Source organism: Myotis brandtii, unplaced genomic scaffold (assembly GCF_000412655.1).
Source record: "Myotis brandtii unplaced genomic scaffold, ASM41265v1 scaffold934, whole genome shotgun sequence".
NCBI classification, from domain to species: Eukaryota; Metazoa; Chordata; class Mammalia; order Chiroptera; family Vespertilionidae; genus Myotis; species Myotis brandtii.
The window spans coordinates 1,036,684-1,055,505 of NW_005371854.1; the positions used below are offsets into that span (position 1 = coordinate 1,036,684).

Below are 18,822 nucleotides of genomic sequence, written 5' to 3' on the forward strand. Positions count from 1 at the left end.
ATATTAAAAAAAAAGAAAGAAAGAAAGAAAGAGGGTGGAAAGAGCCCAGAATGGCTTCTGGGCATGGGTCAAATCCAGGATGCAAATGTAAGATTTTTGGTTAATACCTCAAAAAGATCTAAGGTAGTACCTGAGGAAAACAGAGTGAAGAAATAAAATGGATTGCCTGGCCAGTATACTCAGTGGTTGAGCATCAACCCATGAACCAGGAGGTTATGGTTCAATTCCCAGTCAGAACACATGCCCGGGTTGCAGGCTCAATCCCCAGTTGGGGGGCTAGCAGGAGGCAGCCAATCAATGATTCTTGCTCATCAATGATGCTTCTATCTCTCTCTCCCTCTCCCTTCCTCTTTCTGAAATCAATAAAAACATATTTTAAAAAATAAATAAATAAAATGGAATTGCTATAGTCAAGCTTCAAAATTACTAAAACCAAGTAGGTTAAGGCATGAGAAAACAATTCTATTCTTGTTTTAAATAGTCTGGGAACTTAAAATTTGAACTTTTCAGTCCTGTGTCAATGCCTGTATATATATCAACTTTCTGTATGTCAATACCTGGACATAAATCAGACCTTCAGACAACTCTCTGATTAGCCCCTGAAAAAGTCACATATCCAGACCACCTGACATCCATTAGCCAGATCAACCAACATCTGACAAATAACTATCCTGGACCAATCCTAGGGCTAAGAATGCAGGACAGATTCTTCTCAAGAATGTACTTTTTACTATAAAATCTTTAAACTTTTCTTTCTTCTTCAAAATGTTCTGGGTATTGCCTAGCTATGTGTTTCTGGTTTGTAAACCCTAAAACCCTTGAATAAGTCTTTACTGTTTATTTCTAGCCAAAGCCTCCAGACTCTTTTTGAGTTAATTCAACATACCTCACAGAAACTTTCTAACAAAAGGCTTATTCCAGATCTTAGAGAAATGTCTTATAGAAGCCCTACTGTTTAAAGAGGCAGGAACTAAGAGGCTAGTCTAAGGATCTAAGAGACAAGAATCTAAGATGTAAGGGAGTTATCCCATCCATAGTAACCTCATACAAGACAGAGATGGACATGTCTCAAAGAGATCTGTGGGTATGGCTTTGGTCTAATGGAGATTGTTTTAAATAGATATATGGGAAACCCACAAGTTTAAAAGGAATCATATCAGTTTACACTGAAAGGGACATAGATAGTACAAAATGAAAAGAGGCCTCTGGATCAAAGATTAACAAACCACAGCCTTGGGGCCAAATCTACCTGTTCGTGTAAATAAAGTTGTATTGGAACACTCATGCTTATTCAATTGCATATTGTCTATGGATAGCTAGTTGAGTAATTGTAAATGTCTAATTGAGTAATTGCAAGGTGGAGGCTACAATTAACAGCAGAGTTGAGTAGTTGCAACAGGAACCATACAGCCCTTTACAGAAGCTGATCGCTGCCCTGGGGCTTCCAACCTTTTATGGGCAAGAAGTAGGTTAAGAAGGCAACTATTATAAACACAAGCTAAGAGAAATAATAAATTGAAAAAAATAATAAAATTATAGCTGTCGTTTTAAGCCACTATTAATGATATGACTTGCTATGTAGCAACATCTAGTGCAAATTATTTAATAAACTTTGGTTACTCACTCATTTTTAAGTTTACTAAGCCCCATTTTTCTGTAAGGCATTGTGATATATTTAACCTGTTTTACTTTTTTGACCTAGTTGTGACTTCTCTGTTCTAAATTGCAACAACTTTATTAATATCAAGAAAGTATGCACTGCCATCACTCATAAATTTACATCTACTTTTTAGCCACAAAGAATGCTGCCAATGACAAATACTGTACTTTTCAGATCATTCTAGAAAATTTGAAAATATCTTGGAAATATTGTGGGCCTTTTTTCCATTAAGTATTTCTTTACCTAAAGTTGTTCAACACCTCTCACATATTTCAATATTAACATTAAAAGTTAGAAACATAATGGACAACTGAATCTATAGAAAATCCCTACAAGTAACTCAGATCCTGATACACTATAACTGGCAGATACTTCACTTTTACTTTTTGAGCAACTGATGCAAGTTTTGGAATCAGAACCTTACCTTCTTTATACACAAATACTCAAATCCTGAACTCTACAATCAGAGACTCCACTGTAATGCCAACGTAGTTAAAACATATTTTATGGGACATTTAACTATAATTTTGGGAAAGACAGGAGGACTTTATGTAAGTTTGTGGAGCTTCAATAAAAAAAGAAAGGAAAGCAAAAAGAAAGGCTGTTACAACTAGCGGAAAACAGAAAGTTTTCCATTTGTTATTAACTTCTTAAAAAATATGATATTCTCAACCTGGAAATTAGTCAAAAACTGTAATTAACATATTATAAGCTGAATGGGCAGCTGAGACAATTCAAGCAATTTTCTAAAAGCATCCTACATTTTTCATATAAAACTGCACAATCTACTTAAAGCAAAACAATTTAACATTAAACCCCTATAAAACTACCCCTATGTTTTTTAAGGGGAAGAGAAGAGCTCAATTTCAGCTTATAATAGCAATGACAACCTTGATGTTGGACATTTCCTACATTATGGGATTTTGGAGGATCAATGGCCCAATAAGCTGAAACCACTTTTTTCCCAAATATCCCCAATTTCTAAGAAATGTCTTAGCATCCTGATTGTGATTGTGATTAATCAGGTTAGTAATTCTAGAGGTAAAGCTCATGCTAGCGACTTTTCGTCTCTCCAGCAAGCTTCCACCACCTTACCAATACATAGTGTATTTACTGCTATTCCTCTTACCACGGTTTCTGACCTGTCAACCTGAGTGCAAGATCGTGCAATAATGCAGGTACTGTATGTCTGACACCCTTCCAATAATGAAGCAATAAGTTGTTGGAATACAACTTAATATTGGGGCGCCTGAATACTTGGTTTAAAGGATTCATCTTGAAGAAATGATTTAGATAATATCCTGTAGGGAAAATAAGCATCAAAGCATTTTGAATGTTATTTGTTATTCAGAAAAAAATACCTAAAGTTAGACCTAGAATTTAGCACATGATAACTTATCATCGAAACTTCAGAATAAACTACAGTGAATTACAACACTACCTTTGCTTTTCTGACAAAATCTTAAGTTCAAGTCTTCTCATTCATAAAAGGCCATTAAGCCTTATAAGCATAAACAAATACAGAGTTAATAGGCATTTTAGTGTAAGCAAGGGTTGTTTAACAGTCAGAGGAACAGATAAGACAGAGCTAGTCACCATTACCTTGGGCTTCTTCCAGTCATCCTGAGGTAGATATCATACAGGAATGCTGGGGCCTTATGGCTTACAGCAATCCAGTAATGATATAAAAGGTGATTGGAGGTTAGATTTACATTGGGCCGTCTGAAGGCCTGTTCGAGAGGATTCCTCTTGAAAGTGGAAATTACATGGTATTCTGAGGAAGAAAAGTTGTGTAACAGCTTTGATAATAACCATGTAATGAAGTTTTGAAAAAAAATCATGTATTTTACAAAGCAAAATATTTTACCAAAGATGTCAGAGTTCACTCATTTAAAAGACAAACTTTTCTACTCTCTAAAGTAGCTAAGAGAATATGAGTATTAGACTGCTGAACTCAATTGGTTTTAGAACTGCCACTGTTTATGAATTTTATTTAGATGAATTTTTGCTAAAATTTACTCTTAAAAATGCTTTTAATATTTTACGAATGTCAGTTTACAATGTCACTTTCTCTATTTCACCTCTCACAATAGCTTCTTTCTTTCTGTTCCTCTTTTCAGATTCTTATTATAGTACTTACTTAAAAAAGAAAAATCATCATCCTTTGCTTATGAATAATTAAGTTGCTCAAATTAACATACATCAACACCTTAAAACAACCCAAATTAACTTCTGCCATAATTTTAGTCTATGCAATGTCAACACAATCAAATCTATAATCATCTATGTTAATACTTCAATGAAAATGTATATTGAGATATTCACTAAAAAAATAGTGTTCAACTTAATTTTTAAGGAACTTTGGAACATAATGAGAGATTATAAAACAACACCTCATATTTAAAGTGTTTTAAAATTATTAAAAGAACTTTATTTAAATAATTATCATAAAATTAAAATCTCCCTAATTTTTTTTTTCCCTTTTGTGCTCTAATGGCCAATCTTTAAGTTGAAATAAAAATGCCCTAGAAAAACCTTAGGATAAAGGACATAAAAGATTTGCTTTAAAATCAAAATTGATTTACAAGGATAACAAAAATTTTTCAATTAAAGGTAAAATAAGACCTATTACTAAATCAATGCAATAAATATATTTTACTTTAAATTTTAAAACATAAACTAACAATTTAAAAATAATTCAATTTCAGTAGGCTTTAAAGTTATACTAGCATACACACTACCTGCTATAAATTTGTAAGTTTAAATAGATTAAGGAAATTATTTTGGCAAAATGTACCCATCCTACTTGCTAACTCTATTACTCTTTGGGCCACTAGCTAGTTCCTGAGATATACCAACTCTTGTAGTTGGAAGTGCTATTTACTGCTATTTATTGCCTACGGACAGGCAACATCAGCACCGAGAGTGCCCACGATAGAAAAAAGCTGTTTCAATGCCACAGGTACCTACAAGGGTTGCTGCAAATGGCAACAGAAAAACAGTAGGGGTCAGATAAGGGTGGGGCAAGGTGGGATTATACAGCAGGATATTTTTAAATTTGGAAAACACTATTAAGAACAAGGTAGTATTGGTAGATATTCTTAAGATGGCAATTAAAATAAGACTAAATTTGGAACTCAATGGCCTTAATGTCTCATGGGTTATTCTGACATTAAAACTCAGAGAATATTTTAAGTTCTTTAAGATTTATTCTAACATTCAAAAACACAAGTAAAATCATACCAACTTCACCCCAGTGGAAAGGATTAGTGCTGCCTGTTGTGCAATTATACACCATGATGTTCCTTGGTCTGCAAAAACAAAGATGAAATCAATGAAAGATAAAAAGAGGCCAAACTTGTCCAATCTAAATCTTACATGATTTCAAGTAGAAAAAAATAAGGATGGTACCTTTGCTACATTTTTTAAATTATCCTTAAAAGATTTACGACTTTTTCCCCTCCCCTACCAATATTTTTACTTTAAAAATACTGACTTTTTCTCTTTTTATATTTTTATTCCTTGTATGAGTAGAAGTGCGTTTTTAAATGTAAGGAAAACGCTCTAGCCGGTTTGGCTCAGTGGATAAAGTGTTGGCCTGCGGACCAAAGGGTCCCGGGTTCGATTCTGGTCAAGAGCATGTACCTCAGTTGCAGGTTGGGCCCTGGTTGGGGCTTGTGCAGGAGGCAACCAATCGATGGATTGATGTTTCTCTCTCTCTTTCCCTCTCCCTAAAAATCAATGGAAAATCCGGTGAGGATTAACAAAATAAATGTAAGAAAAACAACAAATAATCTCAGATCTTCCTATCTCCTTCCCATTTTCAGAGGCTCTATTTGAAAATATCATGGACTGATTCCCTTTTATCAGAAACCATATATTCATATAATATCCCTTTTTTAAAACATAAAAAATACTGACTTCAAAAATAACGGCAGTTTATTCATTAGAAAACAAAAGTTAATGAATAGCTCAAAGTTTAGGTGTTACCTGTAATGCTACCACATTTTAAAAGGAGGCTCCATGAGTTGATTAAAGCTGCTCTAGTGTGGTATGTTTGATTTATATAAACCATTCTCTGTGAATTTTCAGCTCTTTATGCCAAGTTCATACCACACTTTAGTTTGGATTAAAAAAAATCATCGGTTGGAGGTGGGTTCATTGTTACTACCTAATTAACTTGCCTATCCTATAGTTAGTACATGAGAGTTCATGTTAACTCGTAATTACTGCTGACAGAACCACTTGCTATTACTGCCTGTAATAAGCCAATTGGAATTGATATGCAGGGTGTCCCAAAAAAATATATACACACTTTAACAGCAGATAGCTTAATTTTGAAAATGAAATGTATTTTAATGAAACTGCCTTCCTAATTATTCAATGTATACATTTTTGGGGACACCCTATATATTGATATGGGAATGTCAGGATTGAGGGATTAATATTAGTCAGTAGCTCTGTTTTCCCTTCTCAGTTACTATAAATTTAACAAGCAACATTGTCACCTCATATACCTATTAACTCCGGAATACCAGGCTGCTGCAAGACTCGTGTTGACAACTACATCTACAGGAACAAGATCTGCAAGGGCATTGTTGGAGGCACGCATTGTTCGAAGAATTCCTTTCCCTGCCTTTGTTAAAATTAAAAACAACACCTTAAGATACATAAATCAGAGTGCATATATGTATATAAAGGTATACAGAAAACAAAAGAAAATATAGAATATTAAATAAATCAAAAGATGAACTTACCGCGATAAAGAGACCACTTGGTCCATTAAAGTTATCAATCCATCCCTAATACCAAAAAGAAAAAAAGTAGGAAGCTTATAAATATTATGAAGCTTGGGATTTATTACATGAAATCTGCAATTCCACACATATATTTGGTAATTTTATTCTAAAAACCAAAAATTAGACTACATTCAGGTCAGACTATTTCTCCTCGTCTTAAATAGAAGCAATCTTTCTCTGAGATTGCAAATGGCTAAGTAAAATCATTTTCAAGGGGTTACCTACTCTTCTTTTAATTCTCTGTAAGGAGAATTTTACAAAAAGGAGTTTATACCTGTCAAATATTTTTGTTAAACAAAGCCTGTTCAAGTTTGGTAAATTATTCTCAAAATTACTGAATAAAACAGAGGAAAACAGAATTGCCAAAGCAACAAAAGGCATTCACTTACTATCATAGAAACCTAGGTTTTTCCTAAGTCAACTTGTCTGTTAATTTATATCTATGTTTGCTCTTACTCCAGAGATTCAGAAATACCGTAATGCCTTCCTTTCCTATATATCATAGAACTCTCTCATATCTTTCTTAGCTTGTGATCTATACAGGGAAGCATCTACCTCTTAGGAGGCTTGCCTCCTTTTGGTACTAAAAAGCAAATGAAATAAAATAAGATCCTGAATATTTTCATCTCTATTCCCTTCACTTCTGCAAGGGAAGCTAATCTATATATATATATAAAAGTGTCCCTCTGCCTGTCTGACCGGTTGCTATGATGCACACTGACCACCAGAGGGCAGATGCTCAATGCAGGAACTGCCGAGCTGCAGTGACTTGGCAGCAAAGGTTCTCAGGTGATGCACCCCAAAACCAGAGAGGAGAGAGCCCGATTCCTCGCAGGGCCGCGCAAGTCTACCTCTGGCCATGGGTTATGCTGTTGCTGGGGCACTGCCGGCCTCGAATCTGGTTTACTGCTCACTTGCATTTGCGTTCCACACACTGTATGACAGCAACTTTGCAGAGTGCCCTCTTTCACTCTGGAACCCCTCTGGGGATGTTCGAGAGCCAGTTTCAGCCTGATCCCCATAGGCCAGACCAACGGACCCCACCTGCTGGAGGGACACTGCTTACTCCGGAGGGACCATGGAAGGTTGGCTCCAGGGCGTGTCTGGCCCATCTTGCCCAGTTGCATCCCACTGGCCATCTTCTAATTAATTTCCTTTCAATGTGCACAAATCCGTGCACTGGGTCACTAGTCAGTAAATAATTTTTAAAGCCAACAAATGTTGATGTATCAAAAGTCCAAGCTCATCAATCACAAAGAAAAAATATAGAGCAAGATCACCTTTGATCGAGATAACATCATAGTCCCGATTAAGACTTTTAAAATGTTAATCTGCATTCCTAAACAAACATTATACTATAAATAAAAGTACCAATAAATATGACTCTTTCTATGAATGGAAACAGCTCTGCCATATCAAGTCATATTTAGTGAATAACATCTGCTCTTAAATAAAAAACTGCCAACTCTTTTAAAATTTTCAATTACAATTATTTAAAAGATTTCTAACAACTTACTGGAAAAGGTTCTTTCCAACTGGCACCAACAATTGATGGTCTTACAATTGCCACATTTAGCTTTGCTCCTTCTTGTTGTACAACATATTCTGCCAATGCTTTCGTGTATATGTATGTATTAGGTCTGTCTCCTATCAATTTGGGCGTGATATCATTTACTAAGCCATCATCCATCCATCTGGTAAACAAAGAAAGCATGCAAAAATATTTTCAGATGTTTTACTATAAAATAAAATTTAAAAACCTTACTTTGCATATCCAAACATATCTGTTGCTCTGACCCAAATGATTTGACAACTCTTACTAAAAATATGCAAGTTAGTCTTCCTTTCATTATACATCAAATACAAGTCCATATATCTTATACCCAATTTCTATATACAAAAAGGTCCAAAAATCTAGAGTTCTTTCATAAATCATATTGGTAGATAGTAAAGCTGATCTGAACTTATTTATGATCTTTTTCTTTTTTTTTTTTTAGAGAACTCACTTAGTGTGACTATTCATTCCAAAATATATCTGGACCCATGGGTTTCAGATCAGAAATTATATTTCAGATTAGGAATTCCAAGCACCATAACATATTACTTATACACATCTGCAATGAACATAAATTTGTAATTAATAGAAAAGATCTAGTAATCTCAATATTACTGAAAACTGTATGCTCTCACTAATGAGACTAACAGAAATTAAGGTAAACAATAAAATAAAATGAATCATGCTGTAAAATTTAATTAGGGCATCATTTCCATCTGCAGCTATTATTTTTAGAAACTTCTTAGTGTTTTTCTGAGTTTCTTTGTGTTTGTTGTTTTTTATTCTCACCAGAGGATATATTTTGTTTTGTTTTCATTTTTAGAGCGGAAAGGAGGGGAGAGAGAGAGAAACATTGAGCACAAATCCGTGCACTGGGTCACTAGTCAGTAAATAATTTTTAAAGCCAACAAATGTTGATGTATCAAAAGTCCAAGCTCATCAATCACAAAGAAAAAATATAGAGCAAGATCACCTTTGATCGAGATAACATCATAGTCCCGATTAAGACTTTTAAAATGTTAATCTGCATTCCTAAACAAACATTATACTATAAATAAAAGTACCAATAAATATGACTCTTTCTATGAATGGAAACAGCTCTGCCATATCAAGTCATATTTAGTGAATAACATCTGCTCTTAAATAAAAAACTGCCAACTCTTTTAAAATTTTCAATTACAATTATTTAAAAGATTTCTAACAACTTACTGGAAAAGGTTCTTTCCAACTGGCACCAACAATTGATGGTCTTACAATTGCCACATTTAGCTTTGCTCCTTCTTGTTGTACAACATATTCTGCCAATGCTTTCGTGTATATGTATGTATTAGGTCTGTCTCCTATCAATTTGGGCGTGATATCATTTACTAAGCCATCATCCATCCATCTGGTAAACAAAGAAAGCATGCAAAAATATTTTCAGATGTTTTACTATAAAATAAAATTTAAAAACCTTACTTTGCATATCCAAACATATCTGTTGCTCTGACCCAAATGATTTGACAACTCTTACTAAAAATATGCAAGTTAGTCTTCCTTTCATTATACATCAAATACAAGTCCATATATCTTATACCCAATTTCTATATACAAAAAGGTCCAAAAATCTAGAGTTCTTTCATAAATCATATTGGTAGATAGTAAAGCTGATCTGAACTTATTTATGATCTTTTTCTTTTTTTTTTTTTAGAGAACTCACTTAGTGTGACTATTCATTCCAAAATATATCTGGACCCATGGGTTTCAGATCAGAAATTATATTTCAGATTAGGAATTCCAAGCACCATAACATATTACTTATACACATCTGCAATGAACATAAATTTGTAATTAATAGAAAAGATCTAGTAATCTCAATATTACTGAAAACTGTATGCTCTCACTAATGAGACTAACAGAAATTAAGGTAAACAATAAAATAAAATGAATCATGCTGTAAAATTTAATTAGGGCATCATTTCCATCTGCAGCTATTATTTTTAGAAACTTCTTAGTGTTTTTCTGAGTTTCTTTGTGTTTGTTGTTTTTTATTCTCACCAGAGGATATATTTTGTTTTGTTTTCATTTTTAGAGCGGAAAGGAGGGGAGAGAGAGAGAAACATTGATCAGTTGCCTCTTGTACACGTCCCAACTCGGGGTCGACCAGGGATTGAACATGCAACCCAGGTATGTACCCTGACCAAAAATCGAACCTAAGACCCTTCAGTGCATGGGACAAAGCTCCAACCAACTAGCCGGACTGGCCAGGAAACCTCAGTGGTTTACATGCCTCTGGCATGAAGTACAATATTTTGGCTGACACTTGTATTCATCATCCAGAAATTAGTGCAGCTTGGAGATTTCCTACCATCTTCTACCCCAAACAAGCCTGTCAAGAAGTGGGGTCTTAGGAATTTGGCTGTTTTTATTTTGCTGCTCAGAAAACTTTCATTCCAGCTTCGTCCCTCTTTTGTGCTGGAATTATCCCTTCCCACTCACCCCTCCTTTTACACTTCATAGTTTTTCTGCTGCAGTCCAAAAGTACCCAAGCAAAGCCTAATATGAAGTAGAAAGTCTACTTGGGAGCTGATTCTGTTGGTAATGTGGAAATTACAAACTCCAAGGGAGCAAAGGGGCTTTTCAATGTCATTTGCTTTAAGAAACAGGGACATTCTACTCTCTCTAAGGCCTTGAATTGATTTCTTCCCCTTATAAAATAGTCTAATAAACTAATTTTTAAAAGGAAATGCCATTAAGTGTGTTTCATTGTGGTTTAAAATTACTAATGAGTTCATGCTTTGGCCAGGTGGCTCAGTTAGTTGGAGGGTCGTCCCGTACACCAAAAGGCTGTGGGTTCAATTCCCAGTCAGGGATACCTAGGTTGTGGGTTCAATCGCTGGTAGGGGCACTTATGGGAGGCAACTGATCAATTACTAGATCATTTCTCTCTCACATCAATGTTTCTCTATCTCTTTCTCTCCCTTCCTCTCTCTCAAATCAGTAAAAACATATCCTCAGGTAAGGATTAAAGGGAAATAAAAAATTACTAATAAGTTCTGGAAAAGAAAAATATTTGATTTTGAGTCTTACATATTTTTAAAAATTAGTTGTGAATGGGTATAAAGTACGAATATTTTGTTTCGTTAGGAAGGACATGTTAATAGGGTCTGAGGGTTTGGGATGAGAGAAGTATTTTGCAGAGCTATCAATGTCCAAATAATTAAAAAATAAATAAAGGTATTTATTTATTTAAACAGTGGAAAAATTCAACTAGCAACCTACTGTGAAATTATAAAATTCCTTACAACTTTCTCAGTGTATCTGAAGAAAAAGTCTACTCTGATAATCTGTAAAAGGAAGGTTATATACTAGGTGGTATGTATGGTCTTTCCCAGTCTAAATATCTGATTCCAATGTTACATACTTATTTTCCGATACTTTTCCCTTACTGTCTATAACGGGGGTCCTCAAACTACAGCCCGCGAGCCACATGCAAATACAAATATTGTATTTGTTCCCGTTTTGTTTTTTTACTTCAAAGTAAGATATGTGCAGTGTGCATAGGAATTTGTTCATAGTTTTTTTTTTAAACTATAGTCCGGCCCTCCAACGGTCTGAGGGACAGTGAACTGGCCCCGTTTAAAAAGTTTGAGGACCCCTGGTCTATAATTCTACATATGCATAACTGTATATTCAGTATACTGTCACACTCTAATGACAGCCATGCTAACTGATGAGGAAGCATAAATTAGAGATTATCAAGATAAATTTTCCTTTGTATGTGGATGAAAGGAAAAGAATACTAATAAAATTGAAGGGCAGTTGCTAATCAACTTAGAAAAACTCCAGAGTGGAGACAACTTTTGAAATATGGAAGAGATGTTGCTACATTAAAAGAAAAAACAACAAACTGGCTAAATTAGGCCAGTAAAGCCTAATCACTAATGTGAATTGACAGATGCAATCCATGAGTTATCCTAAAATTATCTGTTAGCCAGATTTCTTTGTAAGCAAGGAAAGAAGATATAAAATTAGGTTACATGCTCTTTTTTTCAGCAACTTAAGTGTTTGGATATACTAAATACTAATAAGAGAAAAAGTAAAAAGCTTCATTAATTTCCACTCAACTTTTCCCAGAGATATTAACAACTTCTGCCTACTGACCTAAGAAGAAAATGAGGTAGATATTTAGGACTGTCTAAGAAATGGAGTCATAAAACAAAACCAGGGAATTACCCTAAGAATGCCTTAGTAAACTCACATGTTTATTAATTTCGTTATAACCTGTCTGCTTCCCCATAGTGATTAGCAGAAAAGCTTTAAAGAAAAGGACCTACATGGCTATTTTAGGAGAAACTTGGAGAAAGAGCTAAGAACACTCTATAGCACTCTTGGGAAAAAAAAGAATTGGACTGAGAAAGCAGGAAATAACTAAGGAGCTGAAAGTGATAGAATCTCTGGGAAGAAAGATCTGAGGAGAAACAGATAAGAAAAAAGAAGTAAAAGACTACAGTAATATTATATGAGGATTAACAAATATGTGAAGATATGATGGCTACTGGAAGGTTTTTATAATTATAAAAGAAAAACTATTTTTGTTTTTGCTCTGATCCTGTGTTATTTGTTTCACCTGACGAGAAAGCACAGGCTGAACAAAGCAAATGAAACCTTAGCCATGGCATAAGCATACTTCACTTAATCCATATCCAAATATTTATCATGTAATAGTTGTAGATAGGATCCTAGTCCTTAGAAAGATAACAGTGACACTCAGAGTATCAATTAAAGGACCATGACTCCTCTGATTTCCCTAATAACTAAAGGTACCTCTACACACATACTCCATTGGTTCATAATAAAAAAGATAATCTTTTAATAAATTAGAAACTTGAATAGACAGTCATTAGTCCCTATGGTATCAGATACTTAATCACTAAGATTGATTCTTTGGGAAACAGAGGCCCTAATATCATTGATGAGTCTGTTCAAAGGCCTACTTCCAACCAACACACCTGATCAAAAGAGAAAGCTCCACACTCCAACAGTCATTTAGATATAAATCTATACAATAAAAAAACATAGTAAATATGTAATAATTTGTTAAATAAAAAAGAGGTGTAGGTGTGTGTGTGTTTGCGTGTGTGTGTGTGTGTATGTGTGTGTAAAGGGATGGGGAGAGAGAAACTGAAATTGACCAAGAAATACATATAAATAAACTTGGATCCAAAGTCCAAAGTTTTAGGATCAAAGTAAATGTATATAAATTTCAAACAAACATACTCTAAAGAATCAATCAGTTTCTTGGGATCCACAGGGGGTGGATAGACTACTTCTTCAATATGCTTTCGATTGCAGTAAGCATATGCTGTTGACACATGCATGAACACTTCCAGATTCTTCATTTGTTGTGCAAGGAAAATAAGCTGTCGTGTAGCGATCACATTTAACTGAACAGCATCTCTGTAAAAGAAAAAGTGATAATAAAAATTAGAAAGCTATGTAATTTATTTATCTGCTAAAATAAATCTTATTTCCATTAGAGAGAGATTGAAAGACAGATTGTTTCTTTACAACTGATCCCTTAGCTCTGATTTTGTGTATTTTATTTCAATATGAAGTACATCCATTCTATCAGTCAAGTTTAAAAATAAATATTTTCTGATTATAAAATAAATCTCACTAGAATTTTTAAATAAAAGTACAAATTAAAAATTTTAAATTACCCAGAAATAAACATAGATCATTTCTGCATCTCTGGCTTTTCAGTACCCATTTTTAAGTCATGTTAGACTTCTTTTGCATCTTGACTTTTAAAAGTATACTATTTCATGATATAGATGTACCATAAGAAGAAATTAGAATTGTTAAGTAATTTTAAAATGCTAAAGCAGAGTAACCAATAAAACTCAGAAATGTTCAACTGCACTAACATATAACCAAATAAGAATATGTTTATTTCTGTCTTCGTAGCAATTAACTCAAACATCTTAAGACTAGTTACAAAAGGAGTATTATAATAAAACTAGAGGCCTGATGCACAAATTCATGCACCAATGGGGTCTGTAGCAATTAACTCTAACATCTTAGTTACAAAAGGAGTATTATAATAAAACTAAAGGCCCGATGCACAAATTCATGCACCAATGGGGTCCCTCGGCCTGATTGGGCCGAAACTGGCTCTCTGACATCCCTCGAGGGGTCCCGGATTGTGAGAGGGTACAGGCCAGGATGAGGGACCCCACCCGTGCGATCGGGGCCAGGGAGGTTGGCCATCCAGGGAGGGACCTCGGGAGGGCTCCAGGGTGTGTCTGGCCCATCTCACTCAGTCCCAATCAGCCAGACCCAGCAGCAAGCTAATCTACAGGTTGGAGTGTCTGCACCCTGGTGGTCAGTGCACATGATAGAGAGTGGTTGAGCAGCCTTAGCATATCATCAGCATATTACACTTTGATTGGTTGAACGGACGAACGGACGACCAGACACTTAGCATATTAGGCTTTTATTATATAGGACTAGTACATATTTTACAAGACACATGCAAGACCCCAAAGTGATCTATATATTCCCTTCTTGAAATTTATTAGAAATAATTCCACAAATACAAAAGTAAATATAAAGAAAAAAAACCAATTAAGCATCATCTAGTAATAGCAATAGCCTAGAGAGCCCAAATATTCACTAGGAATAAAACAATTTAATAAAGTAAGCATTTTATCACAATGAAAGAATATAGCCATTAAAATAATTATGAGAACTATAAAACATGGAAAAATCTAGATGAATATTGAAAAATACATACATTATGAAATGAAGCAAGATTAAGAATAAGACTCTGGAATAAGACCTGGGTTTAAATACTAGCTTAGCCTACTATCGACTAGGATTAGGTGACCTGGTAAAGTCATTCAACCATTCAGGCCTCAGTTTTCTCACCTGTAAATGGGAATAATAATGGAATCTATCTAACAGGATTTGTATAAAATTAAATTAAATAAATAGCTTATAAGTATTTAGCATTATTCCTAATACAGTCCCAAACAACCATTCAATAAATATTATTTAAGGTAATAAGATGTTGGGTAGTTTTTGCTTTCTGTTAAACTTATGTTTACAGCTTGATATTTGAGGGGAAAAATATTTGAAATACTTAATGGCATGGTAATATATTGTAGGTGACACTGTAAGTGATATAACTGATCCAAAAGAGACTAGGACAAAGTACCAGAAATTATACAAATGTTACAGTTATTTATCTAGTTAACATACTAAAATTAACTTAGAGAAAAAATTTGTTCTAACCCAAATTTTTCAAACAGAAAGAAATTAAAAATCCCTAAATTTGCTATACTAAGTAAACATCACATAAATTATGCTATATCAACATGACAGAATATCACCATATTATGAAAATTATAACTATTAAAACTTAGAATAGGGAAGTTGTTTCTATAAGTAAAGTAGAAATTCTATGTTTACATTTTATGTAAAATATATGTTCAATGATAGACTGCAAGAAAATTTTTAAAAAATAAAAAGTTTTGAGTACTTTCTAAAATTTTTACATTTTCAGTATTTAAGAAAAAAAATCCAACCCTTTTAAGGGGCCAGGATTGTCACAGAATCTGGCCCACTGGACAGCAAAGCAGTGATTTGATGTCTATCGCATCTGCAAAAACAATGTTTTGGAAGAGGTATACAGAGAACTTTCTGTTACAGGTTCCTAAGGACCGGACAACAAGTTCTGGGTCACCAGGAACAAGAAATAATTCATGAAAGGAAAAACTCCTGGGCCTTATTTTTTTTCTCTTAATTTAATAGTATCCAAGAGCCTATGAAACATACTAAAAGTAAATTTTTTAAAAGTGAAGTAATTGGTTTGGGGTCTTACAATCATGAGTGTATCTTTTTCTTCCTTATTTGTACTGGCGGAGGGTGGAGGGGATCTGTTCAAATGGAAATCCTGCAGAAAAGACCTTTCACAGAGAGGATACTATCCACTACTGTAGGGCAATGGGCTCTTTTCTTTTGCATTTGCAAAACAATAGGTGTAAGGGTAGTAATGTTTTGGGAGCAGAACACAAAGGATATTCTGTTACAGGCTCCTGAGGATGGTGACAGAGTTTCTGGGTCATTGAAAATAAGGAATAACTTGAGAGAGGAAACACTTCTGTGCCTTTCTACCCCTCCCCCGCCCATCTGTACCTGAGAGTCCAAACCTGAAGGCATTTTGTGCCAACATAAGTAACTCTTAGTATCACTGCCAGGCTAGTAACCTCATTCTGTTACCACCACCCAATTTCTACTCCACTGAAATTCAGGCTAAGACCCTGACATGTTTGATCAGAAAGAATTTAGTACTAAACAAAAATAATGTCATTATATTTTGGTTATCTGGAGTCATAAATGCATACTAAATAAGAGTGACTTTGTGGGGGGTGAACAAATTTTTGTAATTATGGTCTATCATTAATATAGACACAGAAACCACTTTTTAAAAAGAAAAAAAATTGAGCTTCCAGTACATTTTCTTGTTCACCTGTCTTCTATAGACATGTTGGGTTGTTCAAAATCTCTGCTGATAATACTTCTAAGACATTACACCAAAGATCTTGCACTTGGCATGACAGACACCTGAGAGCTTATTAAAAATGGAGATTGCACCCAGCCAGGTGTAGCTCAGCGGTTGAGCATCGAGGAACCAAGAGGTCACCGGTTTGATTCCCGGTCAGGGCATATGCCTGGGCTGTGGGCTCCATCCCCTACTGGAGACGCACAGGAGGCAGCCATTTGATGATTCTCTCTCATCACTGATGTTTCTATCTCCCCTCCTCTCTAAAATCAATTTTTTTATAAAAATGCAGATTACTGGACCTCATCCTCAAACACTTGTTAATATCTGAAGTGAAGCCTGTGCAACTGCATTTTAAATAAGTTCCCCTCACCCTAGCCAGTTTGGCTCAGAATTGAACCCTGTGGACCGAAGGGTTCCGGGTTCAATTCTGGTCAAGGGCATGTACTTCGGTTGCAAGCTCTTCCCTGGCCTAGGCCTTGGTTGGGGTTCATGCAGGAGGCAACCAATCGATGTCTTTCCCTCTCTGTCTTTCCCTCTCTCTTCCACTCTCTCTGAAAATCAATGGAAAATATATCCTCGGGTGAGGATGAAATAAATAAATAAATAAATAAGTTCCCCTCATCCCCACCTCTGAGAAAATACTATCCAGATGAGATCTCAATATTGTTGATTTTTTTAAACTTAATGAAGCTATAAACACAGATGTCTAGGGACCAATGAATCAGTCTTAGGGTAGGGGACCCAGACACCTATAATTTATATGACAGCCAAGGCTCTTGCTAAAAATGAGGAGTCCTGGGTATTATCACAAAATTAGAGGATCTAAAGTTGGCATGTACAGCCAAAAACTGTGCCTTTTAACACATCTTCCAAAAGTTCTTAAGATTCGGAATACATTCTAACGTTTAAGGATCAATGCCCTTAGATGCAAGTTTCTTGATCTTTTCTAATAATCAATCTCTACTTCCACTTCTTTCTGAACACCTATCACAGCCCTTAATGTATACTTTTCAGTAACTCCTTATTTTCTATCTATATTATGGTTCTTTAAGCATATTCTTACTCCTATATTAGACTGTATGGACTTTGCAAATAGGATCTGTGGGCAATTTATCTTAGTCTCCCACAAAATATTGAGTACAATATGCCATTTTTTATTTGTGGGTTAACTTAAAAAGTGGTTATAAAGAATAACTGTTTTGTTAGTAGTTATTATATACCAACCTACAGTGTTTTAGAATGTCTGGCTCAAATCTAATGTTGTAGTATCACCATTAAAATTGCTTCTTAGAAAATAATATCAATGATGAGGCGCTTTGGTCAGCAAACCTACATGCCTTGACAAGGAAGAAAAGAACAATAAATTTTCTTATTCACCTATCTACCCCATCCTCTATGGTATCTCCAGTAAAAGAAGAAAGAATACTAATGAAAATATTTTCCTTCCATTAATGGTAGCCTTGCTTACCCCCAGGGAACAGAAAGAAAGAAAGAAGGTACCCTGAAAGTACTGTACTTTGATGAGTTTCACCCCAACTAATGTTGCCTGTTCAATGAGGACTATACATACCACAATTACCTAGTATTTATGTACTTTTTCTTAAAAACATTTTCTTAAGGGTGTGTGAACTCTTTCTTTTGGTTATGAAAAAGTAATAAAAAATAATAAAAGCTAGAACTGTGGGGTTGCGGGGGAAGAATATCTGTTAGATTAACTATTTCATACTAAAAACCTACCTGTAATTAAACTATCCAAATATAACTGGCAAGTATCAAAAGGCATTATCTATAAACTAGAGGCCCAACTGTGGGGCGGGGGGAAGAATATCTGTTAGATTAACTATTTCATACTAAAAACCTACCTGTAATTAAACTATCCAAATATAACTGGCAGCAATCAAAAGGCATTATCTATAAACTAGAGGCCCAATGCACAAAAATTTGTGCACTCGGGGGGGAAGGGGGGGTCCCTCAGCCCGGCCTGTGCCCTCTCGCAGTCTGGGACCCCTCGGGAGATAACGACCTGCTGGCTTAGGCCTGCTCCTGGGTGGCAGAGGGCAGGCCCAATCCCTAGGTGCAGCCCCTGGTCGGGCTCAGAGCAGGGCCGATTGGGGAGTTGGGGCGCCGCCCCCTGTCATGCACAGAGCAGGGCCAATCAGGGGGTTGGGGCGTCGCTACCGTCACACTCAGGGCAGGGCCGATGGGGAGGTTATGGCTCTACCCTGTCACACACAGAGCAGGGCCCATCAGGGGGTTG

General features: G+C 35.3%; 1 protein-coding gene across 4 annotated transcripts in view; it reads right to left on the minus strand.

Annotated features, from left to right (window-relative positions):
- The window catches only part of FAR1 (fatty acyl CoA reductase 1), a 70,158-nt gene that overhangs the window by 16,498 nt on the left and 34,838 nt on the right, over positions 1 to 18,822 (minus strand). For 2 of the 4 annotated variants that reach the window (XM_005885888.2, XM_005885890.2), the window contains exons 4-9: positions 13,274 to 13,453; positions 9,224 to 9,401; positions 6,418 to 6,462; positions 6,178 to 6,296; positions 4,904 to 4,971; positions 3,263 to 3,434 (exon numbers count right to left, since the gene is read on the minus strand). In XM_005885888.2, coding sequence (XP_005885950.1) covers positions 3,263 to 3,434; positions 4,904 to 4,971; positions 6,178 to 6,296; positions 6,418 to 6,462; positions 9,224 to 9,401; positions 13,274 to 13,453 — 762 coding nt within the window. Of the gene's footprint in view, positions 1 to 2,789; positions 2,962 to 3,262; positions 3,435 to 4,903; positions 4,972 to 6,168; positions 6,297 to 6,417; positions 6,463 to 9,223; positions 9,402 to 13,273; positions 13,454 to 18,822 lie in introns of all 4 variants that reach the window. The other 2 variants (XM_014533073.1, XM_014533072.1) reach the window with 2 other exon arrangements.